Here is an 18254-nt window from a genome sequence, read left to right as displayed (position 1 = left end):
CAAGGGGTTGGGAGAGGGAGTGGCATAGGGATGGACCAGGAAGCTATGTAGGTTGAGTGGACAATGGAATACCACTTTAGGAGGGGTGGGAAGATCTCTGGGAGGATGTCCCTCATTTCAGGGTAGGATGAGATAATCAAAACCCTGGCATTGGATATGATTCATTTGTTCCATTCCAGGGTGGTACTGACAGGTAGGGTTTTACAAGGCATGGCCTACTTCTCAACAGGATAGGAAAGGGAAATTGGTTGTGCTGATAGCAGAATCTTGAAGAGGGGGTGGGGAGCACTGACACTTGTGAATGTAATTGATTTGCTAATATATTTCGACTATTCCAAGTTAATACTTTCATTATATGGCAAAATCAGTAATTGTTTTGTAACTTAAATTCTATTGTTCACATATAAACAAATATAAATACTGTCCTAATTATAAACATTTGGAACATGGAATACTAGGAGTCTCAAAATATCTATTTGCCACTGTTCGAAAACATGTTAGCAAAGCCAACCCTTAATTAATTCCAAATACCCCAAGTCAGCTTCAAACAGCTGTTAATAAGACTACATAACAGCTAAATAGAGGGGAATAAACTTATGATAAACACCAAAAAAATAAAAAATATAAAAAAATCCTAAAATTCTTTTTAAAGGTGATGCATGCTGCACCAGTGTGACAATAAACTTCATCTTCTCTTAAAACAAAGTTTTTAGGCTTACGGCTTGAAAGTAACTTCAAATGACACACATATAAACAAAATTAATGGAACACTAAATAAAATATGTTACAGTCTACGTTTACTCTCTGTCAAAGCAAGTTATAGCACTGTCTGAACTCCTACTTTGCCCAATTCCACAGCATCCTACTGTATGGAATTATATTCTGGGGTAATAATAATAATAATAATAATAATTTTATTGTCTTTAAGCCATTACAGCAATAGACAAAGTCATACATATAATACAATACAGTCCAGTACATGCTATAGAAGGACAGAATTGTTAAGAACTTTACGGTTTAATATCACAGGTCATGAAATCCTTTACATTGTAGAATGGGTTTACAACTAACCAGTCATAAAGTGTTTGTTTGTATTGTTGCTCTGGTAAATTTTGTATACCTTGTGGAAGTTTGTTAAATAATTTGTGGCTCATAAGTTCATAACTGTTAACTGATAGAGCTGTTTGTCCTAGTGCTGTAACAATGTATATTTGCCCTGCGTTTTACTTTAGGTAAGTTCTTTTTTGTGTAGATTAAAACATAATAAATACACCACCTAGTTCAGTCATCTTCTTAACTCCAAAAACAAATGTAAGAGCAATGCAACATTCTTGACAAACAGATTCTTGCAAACCCTCTCTCAAAAGTCATTGATTCTCCCTATTCCCTGTATGTATATACTAGAAATCTGTAAATATATTAGAAATAATTTAAAAGATGTAAATGGACAAAAGGAAAAGTTTCATGTACAGTCAATAAGGACATCAACTTATAAAACCTCCACAGTAAACAGCACTATACAAATTTACAGTAGTCTTCTGTATAAAGTAAATGACATATCATCATTCTTACTCTTTTGTAAAACCCTAAGGGCATTCTTATTGGATCATTGCTTCTATTCTATAGCAGAATTTCTGGATCCTTTAAGATATAAAAGACTTGAAACAATACAGTGCAGCTACTGCAAGAACCTTTGTGGATATAGGTAAAATTCATGTATGTGCTGAAATTATTACTGTATTCTCATTTTGTGTGTGTGTGTGTGTGTGTGTGTGTGTGTGTGTGTGTGTGTGTGTGTGTGTGTGATCAGTAATTAACAGTTTTGTCAAAAGTATTGTTTGTGTAACTATATATGTTAATTTTATTATTTAAACAAATAATTCAGCTTAACCCTTGCAGTAGGAGAAACTGTTAAAAAGAAGGAAGTTTTCGATGTCTTCAGTCAATTTAATGGGTTATGTTTTAATTGCATTTTCTGTAAATTTAACTTCGAACAATGTGTAGTTTCAGTACCTATTATTGTGATGATATATAAGGGCCCAATTTTTGGTCCCGAGACAGTCAGTCCACGGCAGAGTTTCAGATGAAAAACCTGTGTTGGTTAGATCAACAACAATGCATCAACTTAACTGTGAAATAAGTGCTACACAATTAGGTTGTGTGCTAAAACAATGACAGTGTCTGCTCCATACAAACCTTTCTATTATTCAAGAACAGTGAACTTTGTGGTTAGGTTTGTACTGCTCATAGATATTCAACAGGAAACTGTTGTAGCAGTATGTGGACGTTCACCTGCAAACTATTAATGAGCCTTATGGAAAGTTAAAACAATAGTGCACTGGCCATATAACTGTGTAATATTAGGGTGTTGTGAACAGTGAAAGTAAAAGACTATGAAACACAACTGTGCATCTGTCAGCTACATCATTTACTGTAGACAATAGTTGCACATCAAACCATAATTTTTTCAGCCAATACGTCGACACCAAGGACAACAAACAAGAAACAAAGCAGGCGAGCGTCATCACAAATTCCAGAATTCAGCTGTTTGGACAGCTCACAATTTCCTGTTTCTAACACCGTCTTATTACGTAGTAAAGCCATACCATGATAAAAACAAATGCACTCGGTTTTCATTCATCATTAATCCACATGCCATCCGGACACAGTGGTCATTGCAACTGCATCAACTACCCTAGCACATCTCCCGTCAGACCAAAATTCTCAACATATCCACACACACACTGCTAATGTAGTGCCTCTTGCACATTATCCTCTTTACTCATGGCATTTCACCAATTCCTGTATGAGTTTCAGCTTGATGTGCACCTGCACTGAAGGGATCATTGGTCATCCTTGCCTTAATTAGGTATTTGTTGTCTGCTCTTTTGGGTATATCTGAAAGAACAGTTACCATTTTGATCATACAGCCACTATGAATCAAGACACAAACAAATTAAATACATTAGCTGCCAATGGGCACTTATTTAAATCAAAGGGAAAAGTTGAAAATTTGTACTGCACCAGGATTCAAACCCAGGGAGGCATGCTAGAATAGTTTACACAGTTGCAATGACCACTGTATCCAGTGGGTATAATCAATTCTTCTACACACCTCTGCTGCTCATACAAGTTCCAGTTCACTGTTAAAACTCTTCCATTTTTCTTCCATAATTTGCAGCTTGCCCAGTGGGATTTTGCTTCTTATGTTCCTCTGATTTTATTTCCTTATGTTCCTCTGATTTTATTTCTCCCACTCCAGTTGTTTAACCTTTAACACTTTTATTTGTCTTTTTCACTTTCTGCTCCTTTTCACTCTCCATTTCTCTTTCACTCTTCATCTCTTTTATGTTCATTACTAACATCAATGCTTTCTCATGCTTCAGTTACCTCTATATAGTTACCTCTATACCAACCATGTTCCTTATCATCCCATAATCTACTAACATACAATCAATTACTGATTTTTAGAGCAATCACTGTTACATCGTGTTACCTTATGGCTGTTTCTCTTCCATTCCATTATTTTTGTAAAGGTCCAAAAACATTTCGCCTTCCTTGCTTCTACTTCTCCAGCCATTTGCTCCAAATACATTTCCATACCTCTGCATCGCATACCTCTGATGTGCACCTGCACTGAAGGGATCATTGGTCATCCTTGCCTTAATTAGATATTTGTTGTCTGCTCTTTTGGGTATATCTGAAAGAACAATTACCATTTTGATCATACAGCCACTATGAATCAAGACACAAACAAATTAAATACATTAGCTGCCAATGGGCACTTATTTAAAACAAAGGGGAAAGTTGAAAATTTGTACTGCACCAGAATTCAAACCCAGGGAGGCATGCTAGAATAGTTTACACAGTTGCAATGACCACTGTATCCAGTGGGTATAATCAATTCTTCTACACACCTCTGCTGCTCATACAAGTTCCAGTTCACTGTTAAAACTCTTCCATTTTTCTTCCATAATTTGCAGCTTGCCCAGTGGGATTTTGCTTCTTATGTTCCTCTGATTTTATTTCCTTATGTTCCTCTGATTTTATTTCTCCCACTCCAGTTGTTTAACCTTTAACACTTTTATTTGTCTTTTTCACTTTCTGCTCCTTTTCACTCTCCATTTCTCTTTCACTCTTCATCTCTTTTATGTTCATTACTAACATCAATGCTTTCTCATGCTTCAGTTACCTCTATATAGTTACCTCTATACCAACCATGTTCCTTATCATCCCATAATCTACTAACATACAATCAATTACTGATTTTTAGAGCAATCACTGTTACATCATGTTACCTTATGGCTGTTTCTCTTCCATTCCATTATTTTTGTAAAGGTCCAAAAACATTTCGCCTTCCTTGCTTCTACTTCTCCAGCCATTTGCTCCAAATACATTTCCATACCTCTGCATTTCTACAACAACACGTGAATTTAGGTATCCCATTACAATTGTTCTGCCCTACCATATCTGCTTCTGCAATTCTTGTTCAAATTGCTCTTTTGCCTCTGATGAACACAGCATGAGGGGAGGGGGGTCCAAACTTGTAATATCATCATGTTGTCCTATTCATTGGTCTTTATCATTCTGTCATTTGTTCTAATTACTTCCTCTATCAGTCCATCTCTTACACACACTCCAGCTTCATACTAGATATCAAGCACAGTCTAACTACAGTTCTCAGTTCAGGCCTTCCTCCACTTCTCCACTCCGTTTCTACCATCCTCGCCACATCCAGTTTTTGTCATTTCATTATGTCATCAGGTTCTTCTTCATCTTCCAAGTTTATATGTTTAACATTCCAAATTACAATCCATGTCCATTGCTGTGTCATCTGTCTTTAGATCCATTTCTGATTCCAACCCCTGTTCCAGTTTTGAAAACTCTTATTTACTGTCAGTTTACTGGGTCTGTCACAGATTCACTAGAGCCCCAATTTGCAGATACATTTCAAGAGCCTCAGTAGTAGTCATGGACCACACAGTGTTCTCTTTGTACTTTACTCCTACATTCAGTCTCCAAATTCATGTCATTGCCTATCTTCCTAACTTGGATGAGTGGGTTAGGCTCTGGAGGCCACATCATCTTCTGGAATGGTAATGACACATACACACATTTCTGGTGACTCTTCAAACAGTAAGAAAAACTTTTTTATCAAGTCCAGTCCTACTACTTACAGTTCTAACCATTCATCATCACATTTATATGTTCGTCTCATTAACAGAAAAAGATAGTCAAACAAAATTGTGTGTATTTAATTTGATAAGCACCTTCTGAAATAGAAGTCCTGTCTCTATGGAAAAAAATTCTTCTTACGAACCCTCTACACTGAAATATAGGTTTCTGTAGTAACCTTGAAAAAAACTGCTGTGCTTCAAGTAAGCAGTAAAAGAAATCAAACAGGTATTTGGAAAGAGAATTAAAGTTCAGGAAGAAGAAATAAAAGGTCTGAGACTTCCTGGCAGATTAAAACTGTGTGCCAGACCGAGACTCGAACTCGGGACCTTTGTCTTTCACAGGCAAGTGCTGTACTAACAAACGTTCACAGGAGAGCTTCTGTGAAGTTTGGAAAGTAGGAGACAAGGTACTGACGGAAGTAAAACTGTGAGGACACGACATGAGTCATGCTTGGATAGCTCAGGTGGTAGAGCACTTGACTACAAAAGGCGAAGGTCCCAAGTTTGAGTCTCGGTGCGGCACACAGTTTTAATTTGCCAGGCAGTTTCAATTATTGTGAAGATGGTTCAATGAACTCTCTGCCAGGCACTTAAATGTGATTTGCAGAGTATCCATGTAGATTTAATTTTAGATGAATGCACTTTCCTATTATGAAATAAGTAATTAGTAGCGACATGTTACAATTTCCTCAGTAACTTCTCGCTGTCTACATGTATGACGGTTCTACAAATTGGTGGGGAAAGTGAAACTGTGAAGTTTGGAAGGTGAGAGACGAGGTACTGGTGGATGTAAAATTGTGAGGACGGGTCTTGAGTCATGCTAGGGTAGCTCAGTTGGTAGAGCACTTGCCCGTGAAAGGCAAAGGTCCCGAGTTCAAGTCTCGGTCCAGCACACAGTTTTAATCTGCCAGGAAGTTTCAGTCACAGGTTTGTTTGACCCACGAAAGGCAAAGATCCTGAGTTCGAGTCTTGGTCTGGCACACAGTTTTAATCTGCCAGGAAGTTTCAAAACCAGCACACACTCTGCTGCAGAGTGAAAATTTCATTCTGAAAAGCTCTGAGGTTTGCCGATGACATCGTAATTCCATCAGAGGTGGCAAAGAAGTTAGAATATCATTTGAAGGAGACGGATAATGTGCTGAAAACTGGTTATAAAATAAACATCAACAAAAGTAAAACAATAATCATGAAACATAGAAGAATTAAATCAGGTGATGCTGACATAATTAGATTAGGAAATTAGATGTTAAAAGAAGCAGATGAGTTTTGCTATTTTAACTGAAGTAGAGATGAGTGCGATCAGAAATAGCAAGAAAGGCTTTTCTGAAATAGAGAAATTTTTCAAGGTTAAATATGTATTTAAGTGTCAGGAAATGTGTTCAAAATCTTGTCTGAAATGTAGCCTTATACAGAAGTGATATGTGGATGACAGACGGTATAGACAAGGGGAGTAAGCTGCATATCACCAGATATGTAAGACATTGATTCAAAGTATGATGCTACAGAAGAATGTTGATGATTAAATTGGTAGTGAAAAAATACTCACTGGATCAAATTGAGAGTAAGAGAAATTAATTACACATCTTGACCAAAAGAAGTGATCAGTTTATAGGACACTTGCTGAGGTGTTAAGGAATAGTTAAAATTAGTGATGGAGGAGTGTGTAGGGGATAAAAATTGCAGAGGGAGATCAGGGTTTGACTACAGTAAGCAGGTTCAGATGGCTGTAGTTTCACAGTAGTTATGCAAAGATGAACAGTCTCACACAAAATAGACCATCTTGGAGAGCTATATTAATCCAGTCTTCAAACCAAAGATCACAACAAGAACATGCAGATATTTGTATTGTCTATTCAAACTAAGTTTGTTCAGAACAGATAAACTTCTTCTGCAAATTATACAAAGCTCATCTAGTGTTCTTGAGAACCACTAAGCAACTGGTGGAAATCCCCCCCCCCCCCCAAATTGCCTACACACACACACACAAAGAATAGATTCCTATGTGTCAAACCCTGAATTGTGCATGACAAATGCTGAACTCAGTTTGGGGGGGGAGGGGGGGGGGGGGAGCTGTTGCTAATGTTGAAATATGTATACCTTATTGGAGCGACCAACTTCTGTTTACAACTCATTGTTTCAAATTATATTATCATTTCCAAACTTATCCTATATGAGCTTGTGTTCCATCTGTAATTCTTCTTCCCATACCAACATTTTCTGTCATTATCATTTAAGGTATATGCTTCACTTTTAGCAGGCTGCTTCATATTTGAAATGATCCACAGGACCACAGGCGTGACAGGCAGGGTGACCGTGAATGGTCAGATGAGGCCATGGAGCGATTTCCGTCGCATCAGCTGCTACATCACGCAGGAGTTTACCATGCTGGATAACCTGACTGTGCACGAGAGTCTCGAGTTGGCAGCAAGACTCAAACTTGGGCCAGGCTGTGACCGCAATCTTGTAGTATGTATTTTGTCTGTCTTCTATCCTTACAATGTTCCATGCAAATTTTCCATCAATGGAAACAGTGCCAGAAATCTTCCTCTGTGAGCTCCTTGATGATGTGTTCTGCTTTTTCTTTCACAGACTGAAACCTTGTTCCTTTTAATGTAGATTTGACTTGGGGAATAGATAAAAGTCACATGGTGCCAGGTCATGTGAATAAGATGAGTGGTCTACCACTGGGATGCTGTACTTTGCTACAAACATATTAACAGGCAGTGTGGTACGAGCTGGTGCATTTTCTTGATGCAGAACTCACGACTAGTTCTTCCACAATTCAGGCCATTTTTTTCTTATTTTCTCATGAAGTTGAGCAAGAACCTCAAAGTAGGAATGTTGATTAATAGTTTGACATTCAGGAACTCAGTGAAGATACATAATTCCATGATTATGGAAAAAAAAATCGTCACTGATTTGAATCTTGATTTGCTCATTTGAACTTCTTTTGCTCTTGGTGAAGTTGGACCCTTTCAGTGCATGGATTGGTGTTTAGTTTCGGGATTATAAGTGAAAAACCAATATTTGTCAAATGTTATCACTCTTTCAAGAAACTGGGATCATTTTTATGGTACTGAAACTGTTAGTACAAACATTTTGACATACTACTTTTTGTTCAATCATGAGAATGTTTGCCACTAGTTTCACACATCCTTTTCTCATGTTAAATTACTTACATAAAATTTATCTTACACGTTCTTTGTAGTTCTTACAGTTTCAGCAATCGACTGAATACACAAAAAAATGGTTAGATTGAATTGGATTACATACTTTTTTGATATTTTCATATGCTTTTGATGTTGAAGGATATCCTGGGTATAAGTCATCTCCAATGTCTTCCCAGTCATCCTGGAAATTCTTCAACCCCTCAAAAACTCATGTAAGTGATAACCAGTCTTTTCCATACAGTTGTTTTAGTAAAAGGTAGGTTTCAATAACAGTTTTTCCAAGTTTCATATGGAACTTCTCAACAACTAGTTGCTCTGTTATTATGCTTATCATTTCTTTGGAAAAACAAAACAACAGCTCTTACACAAACAAAGGCTGTGGCCACACTGATTTGTCTATAGATGCCAGAGAAGCCATATTCAACTGAGAAGGCTTCACATTTCACAGTTATTGGTCACTAACCTTTGGCACACGGGTACTTACTCTATGAGAGCATCACTTCCATTTTTTTATAGCCTCACCTCATAAATCACCATAATTCTGTATTTATGTGATCTCCTTTCTCAATAAATTGATGTCTTAGTGGCTGTAGTATTGTGACTTTTTGAATTCTAGTAGAATTTCCAGAAGTTGAGTGCTGCAGTCTTCGTGTGTAACAGAATGCGATCACAAACCAAAACATCCAGCAAGTATAACAATAATGGAAATTCTCAGATGAAGCAAAAAAAATCCGAAAATTGTTGATGTGTAATTATATCACATGAAAAAATGTGTTTTTTCATATATAATGCAACTGTCTGCCTGTCAGTCCATCTGCTAAGACCCCTTTTTTCTCAGGAACAGATGGACATATTAAGTTGAATTTAGGTCACGTACTAAAGTCTAAGGTCCCTTGGCAGTCTAATAAATATAAGCTTCTAAGTAAATGCAATCAAAAGAAATGGCCATCTATGTCACATATTTTGTTACTCATGAGCTCCCTCATTGAGACAAATAAGATACTTTCCATTGACATAGAATCATGAAATTTGGCAAGAAGCAAGGTTTTTCTGTAGTACAAGTAAAGGAAAAAATCCAAAAATTGTTAATTTGTAATTATATCACACAAAAAGAATATATATTTTGTCATTTGTTATTGAACTTCAGACTTAAAATTAAAATTTTCTCAAAAGTCTTGGAATACCCAGGACTGATATCTCACCACTATCAATGTTAATAACAGGCAAAAATCATATAGATTCTCAATTCCCGAGATGGATGAACTGTCTTTGTATGTAATTAAGTTTGTACGGATCCTTCGGAGCTTGAGTCCTACTCACACCTGGCCAATTTTTTGAGTTAGAACACACACACACACACACACACACACACACACACACACACACAGCACATTTTTACAGTTACATTGTACATTTGGGACTTATTTTCAGCATGTAGACTGAGGTGAGGGGTTGTCTCAGGTGGATTAGGGGACTGGAAAAGGGAGAGGGGAAATGGGAGGGAGGGTTGAGGAAGAGTAGCTGGTGGCTTGAAGCAAGACAGCCAGGGCACAAAATAGGAATGCGACACACAGCCACTACAGCCAGTGATTTTATGCAGCAAATGATGAAAAATGATGTGGGGGATGGATTGGGAGGGGTGACGGAACACAGGAAAGAGAGGTTTGGGCAGAGTGTGTGGATGTAGAGGGTTAAGAGAGATTGAGGTCAGAAGGATTCTGGACCCCCACCACCAGCTTTTCTGAAGTACATAGATGAGAGTTATCCTTGCATCACATCCTTTGTTACTGTAATCCTCCTGGCTTCCATCTTTACTAATTCTGATCCCCCACACCCACAGCCCAGCAGTCTCCCCTTTCATTATTGCCAATATTTCTTTAATGTTGGTAACATCATCAGAGGCTTTAATGACTCAGAAAGCAGCTCAGCAAACAAGCTCAGCAAATAGAACTGTTTATACAAATCCACGCATCTTTCAGTTTGTGACATCATCAGATCGCTGCTGTTCTGTCATCCCTTCCCAGTCCACTCCCCCATGTGACTGTCATTATGTGTTGCACAAACTCATCGTCTCCAGTGTCCATGAATTTCATTCCTATCTCGTACACCTTCTCACTGAGCTGTCAACCACCCTTCCCAATGTTTCCTTCTGCTCCCAAAGACCTTTCTTCTCTCATCCACTCCATGTGACACAACCTCTCCACCTCAGTCTAGCTGCCAAATGCCAAACTCCAGTCCTGGCATTGTGCATGCATCTGATACATTGTACTGTACAACTGTAGATGTGCTCATATGTATGTCTGTACTCTAGCTCAAAAAAGGATTCAACATAAAGCTAGTGAGCTTTCACTCTTTTCTGTGTCCCTGTCGGCGACTCAACACTTCTACTATTCAGAGAGTTGTTACTTTTACTCTTAAATTATTCTTCTATTTTAATGTGCCTGTTCCTTGTCTTTCACTTGTCAACTTTTACTACTTAAGTATTCAAGTATTGTCTGTTGCTAGCATTTAATTGATGACAATATGCATTAGCAATCTCCATTAATTAAGTGCCTGGGTGTCTTGCCAGTTTAACCCTTTAAGTAAATCTGGTAATATATATACTACTGGAATTATTAATTTTCATTTTTGCACCTGATTCATTGGCATGAATATTTACCATCCAATACTTCATAGTAGACTTAAAAATACATAATAAATTGAGCAGGTTTATTCACTACTATTCCCAAAGAGTACATACTGACATACATTTCATTGTTAAACTAGAAAAAACCTTTTCTCGCTTAAAGGGTTAGCTACCAAATACAATCCTTACTTTCGTTTTGATATCTGCCAAAACTGTTGGTTCTGAAAGATAGCGATTGTCTTTTTCTGTTTGCCTCTGTCTGCTTTCAAATAGAAAGCAGAATACTTATATTTTAATGATTCTGTCAGTGTAACTTCTATGCCATATATACTATAAGTTCTTCATGAAATCATCCATATTTTGTAGGTGAACTACATTTTAAGACTGATGAATCTGCAAGACAGCTTGAATACTAGAGTGAAGAATTTATCAGGAGGAGAAAAGAAGAGATTATCAATTGGTGTTGAATTAGTTACTAATCCTCCAATCATGTTCTTTGATGAACCAACAAGGTAAAATAAAAATAATAATTTTTCTCATTCCAACAACATAACTTCATAACTACTTCTTTTTCCTTGATTACTTCTTTTCTGTCATGAATTTAGCATAGAGTTCATTTGGAAGTCCTTTATTGGTTCTTTGTTAGTTTAGTGTGAAGTTAAGCCTAAGAATGGATTGTCAATAATGTATAGATTAGTGCTTCAATTCAATCCAGGGAAAATAGTTTTGAAGAAGGGGAAGATCTTACATAAAACTACAGAATCATTTTAGGCAAAACTGTGGAGTATATCCTGCTTCATCTAATTTTCATACCATAGTGAAGATCTTTCACAGTGTCTTACATAATGTAAATTAATGTATAATAACAAAGAAAATACTATCTCAGTGGAAAATTTCATAAGATGCATTAACAAAAACTGTGGCTGCATTATTGTGGAGAAGACTCACTGATTTCTTGAAAATGCATTATTGTCAATAACAATACTCTGAGTTATCCCTGTAGAAGACCCAGGTGCACAACATGTCCAATCCACCCACCCAGCACTTCCTACCCCTGTTCTTTCACATGCTTATCCTAACCCATCAGAGCCTGAGCCACCAGTGAAAGCAGTAATGTCATACACCGACTCTGCTGTGATCATTGCACAGGTTTTTATACTGGTATGACTACCAACCAGCTGTTGACCAGGATGAAAGGCCACTGCCAAACTTTGGCCACAAGCATGGTAGACCACCCTGTGGTACAACATGCAGATGGATATAATGTGCTTGATTATACAGTGGATGCTTCACAACCCAGGCCATTGGGATCCTCCCCTCCACCACCAGCATTTCTGATCTGCACAGGTGGGAGTTATCCTTACAATACATTCTCTGTTCCTGAAATTATCCCAGCCTCAACCTATGGTAATGTACTGTCCCCACACCCTCTACTGAAAAGATTCCACGCCCTCTGTCCTATATCACTTCCTCCCTACTTATCCTATTTATGTTCTCTCACCCTCATTGCGTGCCGCCTGTGCCAATACACCTACCCATCTTTCCCCTTCACTGCTCCTTTCCTTCCCTGCCCCTGCTCACCCTCCCCCCCCCCCCCCCCCCCCCCAACACCCTTGTCCCACAGCCTCCTGACACTGTGCCTGGCACTCTTGTCATGTCTCTAGTTCTTGCATGCTCCACCAGACAGCACTCTTCTCTCCCCCTACCTGTGTCCTGCTATCCCTCCTCCTTCCTTCACTGCCCCACTCCAGATTGTCACTCAGCATGACAGATGCATTCCGGTCCAAGCTGCCAGAGATGGTGGTCACATGTGCACGAGGTGTGCTTGCCTCTGTGAATGTGTGTGTGTTTTCTTTTCTGAAGAGGGCTTTGGTCAAAAGCTAAATGTGTAACAGTCTTTTCATTAAGCATGTCTGCAACTCAGCATGGCATCTTTACAGTGAGTAGCAATCTGTCCTCTTCCTAATACTGTTGATACTTTGAGTTTAACCTTCAGTCAGTAAATTTCTAAGATTTTGAAAACACAAACATCTTCAAATCAATAAAAGCATTGATTTACATTTTGATGTGCAATAGATAAGACAAAAGTTAACAATGTTGACAGTCTTGCTTGTGTGTATATCCATGATTCCAAAGTTGCACAATTCTTTGCACCTTCTTCCCAGTCTAAAGGCATGTGTTCTATTCTGCAGGGTTATTCATAAGTACCTCCAGGGTTTCAGAAAACAACTGCATAAAAAACTACAAGATTTACAGAAAAATGATGGATATTGGCGGACAGAGCACATCTCCATGTTTTGATTTGCAATAAGTTCTGTGATACAGTTGCAGAAGTGTTAAAACATGTAGGCAAATCATCTGCTCCATATTAATTCATGTCTGCATATGGGCAACCTGATGAACAGATTTCCAAAGTGGGCTGCTGTTGTTGCTGCAGTGACATCAGTGACTTGCACACACATGCTCTTCTGCCCATATTGACATTTTCTGCATCACAAACAGTGCCCATATGGACACTGATAATTAAGCTAAAAACTTGGACAGATGCTCTATCCACTGATATGTGTCTGTTTTCTGAATGTCTTGTAGTTTTCATGCAATAGCCTTCTCAAACCCTGGAGGTACTTATGAATAACCTTGTACTGATGGCATATTGATATCTCCTACTATGGCATGCTCACAGAATTTAAGTGTGATTATTTTCCAAGCTTTTAGCCCTGTCTTTCGCCCATTTTGCCCAGATTGTTTCACATTCTTACTCTGTATGTATCTCATTAGACATTACTGAGTTCTGTATATAAAAAGTGTTCAGTAAATCATTCCCCTTCTGCTGACAAGCATACCTGGCTCCTCAATGTTCTAATATAGAAAGAGTCAAAGAATGTATGGACATTTTAGTGAAAAACTATGTAAACATAATAATACTAAAATGGTATAATATAAAATATGAATTCCATTTGCCTTCGACTGTACACTTCTTCAAAATGGATATCATCAGTTGATTATGGCAAAATGATACTGAAGCAACCTTTGTCAAAATGTCCACTAAAACTGATGCACATATATTTCATTTTCTTCCATAGGTTCTGTTGTTGTGGCTGATATAACAGAACATCCTCAAGTAAGTGCCAATGGTTGATGTCTGACATTACTAAATCCAATTTAATGTGGGGGAAGGCATTTGTATCTCATCTTCCAGTGTCTTTGAGGACTGTCATCAAAGTAAATTCATGTATCTACGAGGCAAAGAAAATTCCTCATGCACACAGAGTGTATGAATTGTGAATAAAATAGATGTATGAAAGATGTTTAGGTACATTTAGCTTCAAATAATCATTCATTTAAGTCTCCATATGAAAAAACACACCAGACATTATTTCACCATAAATCAGCTTCCTCTTCCACATATACTTGCAAACTGTTTCTGTGCCAACTGACAAAATTATACCAAATTTATTGGTATGTGTGTCGTAACAGCAAACTGTTTCTCTTGAAATCCTATCACCCCAGTTCCCAAATCACTTACAGTATTGGTCACAGTAATCTTCATTTCTTCTGTGTACAAGACTTGTGTTGTTCATTCCAGGATAGAATCGAATAGATTTATTCGTCTCATAACATGCAATTTCAGATCTTGTTGGTTTGATGTGTTTAAGATACATCAGGATTTTAACATTATGTTAAATACGTTTCTGAGATATGGCTACACAATTACATCTACAGTTTCCAGAATACAAAAGTAAATGTTTAATTTCCTTGTTCAAACTGTAAATCTGTCCTCAAGGAATTCTTGAATAAAACAATAACACTTGTCTACCAGACAAGTCTAGAGTAATCTTTTCAGTGAACCTGCTTCATGTTAAATATATTACTGCCTTTTATTTTATTGTAAATTTTTAACCCCATTTACTCTGGTGTTTGGGTGTAGAGTTTTAAATGGTGTGTTGGGAGTTAAAAATTCTCTCTGTGGTGAGTGCATTAGTTGTGGACAAAATAGAAAGAGTTATGTGTATGTTGATTTTTATATAACAACAATTTCTCATGTACATAAAGGGAAGGAATAAATATAGTGTTTTTAGATTTTTTATCAGTGGTCAACGTGATACCCACTATTTGGCAACATATATGTTCCTTGTTATTGTTATTATTATTATTATTAGTAGTAGTAGTAGTAGTAGTAGTAGTGGTAGTAGTATTTAATACTAGGAGTCTCTTGACACTTGCAGAATTTCCCCAGAAGATTAAGCCATAATGAATAATTGACTCAAGCAAACAAGAGTGATAGACTATCTTTCTGATGTCTATGCTTGTGGCACCTGACAAAATATATACTGCAAAATCAACACTGTTAAGTTTGTTTGCTAAGCAGTCTCTTTATACCTTCCAGTTTAAATTTTATCAAGATTAAGGCATCAGAACTTCACAGGCTTTGTTTCTGTGATATCCTGGTCATTGCAAAGCACCTTTATTTTACTTCATTCGAATGATTTAGCTTTGAACTGCATCATTCTTGTTTTAGTTATAGTTACTTTCAGCCCAGCCCAGCCACATTTCTCTAATGTATTTATGGCACTTCCCAGAATTCTTTCAGGCACTCATTTTCAATTAGACGTCATGTATCGTCAGTAGATAAAACTGAATTAGCATCAGTAGCATGTGGTAGGTCGTCTATGTAGAAAAGGAACAGATAGGATCCAATATTGAACTCTGCAGGATTTCTTGGACAATTGTGTTCCAGTTTGAGGAGTAATTTCTTGCATTTGAGGTTATAATTACTCTTTGTTGTTTATTTCTTAAGTAACAGATGAACCATTCTAAAGCATTGTCTCTGATTCGATATATATGTAATTTGTGTAAAAGTAAGACCTGGTTCACTCAATCAGAAGTTTTTGTCAGATCACAGAATATTCTTGTGGCCTTCCCACCTGTATCTAATGAGGAGAATATCTTTTGAGTAAACTCATTGATTGCATTTAGAGTGCTTTTTCCTTGTTGGAATCTGAACTGATTTTTAATAATTATGTCATTTGCAGTAAGAAATTTTTGAATTTGTTTTGCTACAGTCTTTTTGAACACTTTAGAAAGTACCATCAGAAGAGAGATAGGGCAATAATTCTCCACTTCTCCTGTCAAACACTTTCCAAATAGTGGTTTTATCTCAGCATATTTTAATACATTGGGAAAATATCCCTGCTCAAAAGTTGGTTTATGATAAATGACAGTGGTTGTGAAATGATATTATCCACTCTCTTGATTACAGATGTGGGTATTTCATCCCACCCAGATAAGCATTTGTTTTTTAAAGACAAGTTTTTTGTTCCACATCAGCTGGCCATCAGGAAGAACAACCACTATCAAATTGTGGCCAAGAGCAAAGTTCATCACGTTGTGGTACAATCTGCAGCTGAACATAACATGCTCGATTTTATAGCTGCTTCACTACCTGAGCCATCTGGATCCTCCACACCACCACCAGCTTTTCTGAACTGCGCAGCTGGGACTCATTCTTACAACAAGTTCTCCATCCCTGAAATTATCTCAGTCTCAGTGTACGGTAACATACTGTCCTCACATACTCCATTAAATAGTTTCCACCCTCTCTGTCCTGCACCTTCTCCCTACTCTCATCTCCCGTCCTCTCTGTGTGCTGCCCTCTGCTAACACACCCATCCATCTCTCCCCACTCCTCTCCTTTTTCGCTTTGTTCCCTTCCCCCTCCCCAACTCCCTGCCCCACAGTCTCCCAACATTGCACCTTTTGGCAATCTAGTCCCTGCACACTCTCCCAGACAGCACCTCCCCCCCACCCATACACTGCTATCCCTTCCCCATCCCTGCCCCTTCCAAACTGCTGCTTCCATTCTCGTGACAACTGCATTCTGGCCCGAGCTGCCAGAGATGACAATCATATGTCCGTGAAGGTGTGTTTGTGTGTGTATGTGTGTGTGTGTGTGTGTGTGTGTGTGTGTGTGTGTGTGTGTGTGTGTGTGTGTGTGTGTGTTTTCTCTTTCTTTTTCTGATGAAGGCTGAGGCAAAAACCCTGTGTGTAAGAGTCTTTTAATTGTGCCTGTCTACAACTTAATGTGTCATCTTTACAATAAGTAGCAGAGTATCTTTTCTTTTTGGTGTTCACGTAATTTATTCAAAGTATTGTCATTAAGTTCAGACTTATCACAAATACATAGTTTTCTTATCTGTTTGTGTGTCTGTTCCATATACTTATCTCCATTGTAGCTGAAATTCGATAACATTCCCAGATTTTAATATTGTTTTAAAATTTCCGTTTGCTGGTAAAACAACTACTAAGACTTCAATTTGCTCACTGATTTACTAATCATAAGCAACACTATCATACCATTTTTAATTGTTGTCTGTTAAAGGAATGTCACACTACAAATTGAAGTTGTATTTCAATCCAGTTTCTAATGGCATAACAAACATACCATCTACTAAGGCAATTACAAACAAACCTTCTATTAATGCATATGTATATGTTTTTAGTGCCCTCTGTATGGGTGCCAACTAATCTTTCCTCTTGACCTGTAGCACAATAATACCATCACGAAAGACAGTTTGCTGTTTTCCAGTTACCTTTCAAAATTTTCAAATCGTCTTCTGCTATGAACATTGCAATGTAAGTTTTGCTATTTTTTAAACTTCTGTATTGACCAAATGAGATTACACAACAACTTCAGTACCCCTTCTTTCTTTGTTGGTTCCTATTTTTTCAGTACACCTTCATCTGCTCCCTGAGTCATCTTTTCCTTTCTTTTGTTTGTTATTCCTGATTTCTTAGTATTCTTGCATTGAAAGCCTTCTAAATTTAGTGTTTTATTCTTTAAAAAAGATGCGTTTTGGTATTTCCAGCTCTTCGATCATTTCTTTCTTGTACTTTTCTTGTTTCTGTAACCCATACTACTGTCGAATTTTATCATAAATACCAGAATATTTGCTATATTAGCCTGTTCTGACTCATTTGGTAGAAGTTGTAGAGGTTTCGCAGTTGATAGTTCTAAGGAGGGTTGGTTGTGTAAAATTTTTACAATAACCGTTATTTATTAATAGTGGCTGCTTGTTATGTAAATGGCAATTAGAAAAACTGTGGTCTGGATCTTGTAACTTTTAGACTCCTTCTCCGGGGTTGCAATGTCTGTGCAATATGAAAAATAATTCAAACTACCAAATGCTACTGAATAACAGTTACAGCTCCTTTTATATGTGTATATTGTCTCTCATTTGCAATACATACACTCCACATTACAGCTACTGACAGAACAATAGC

General features: G+C 37.5%; 1 protein-coding gene across 1 annotated transcript in view; it reads left to right on the top strand.

Moving 5' to 3' along the window:
- The window catches only part of LOC124802942 (ATP-binding cassette sub-family G member 4), a 366602-nt gene that overhangs the window by 312088 nt on the left and 36260 nt on the right, over positions 1-18254 (top strand). The window contains exons 3-4 of the mRNA XM_047264029.1: positions 7463-7643; positions 11340-11485. Of these exons, the coding sequence (XP_047119985.1) occupies positions 7463-7643; positions 11340-11485 (327 nt within the window). The remainder of the gene's footprint in view (positions 1-7462; positions 7644-11339; positions 11486-18254) is intronic.

Source organism: Schistocerca piceifrons, chromosome 6, assembly GCF_021461385.2.
Source record: "Schistocerca piceifrons isolate TAMUIC-IGC-003096 chromosome 6, iqSchPice1.1, whole genome shotgun sequence".
Classification (NCBI taxonomy): Eukaryota; Metazoa; Arthropoda; class Insecta; order Orthoptera; family Acrididae; genus Schistocerca; species Schistocerca piceifrons.
Note: the sequence above shows the minus strand (reverse complement) of the source record. Positions and strands in the feature narration are given on the sequence as shown.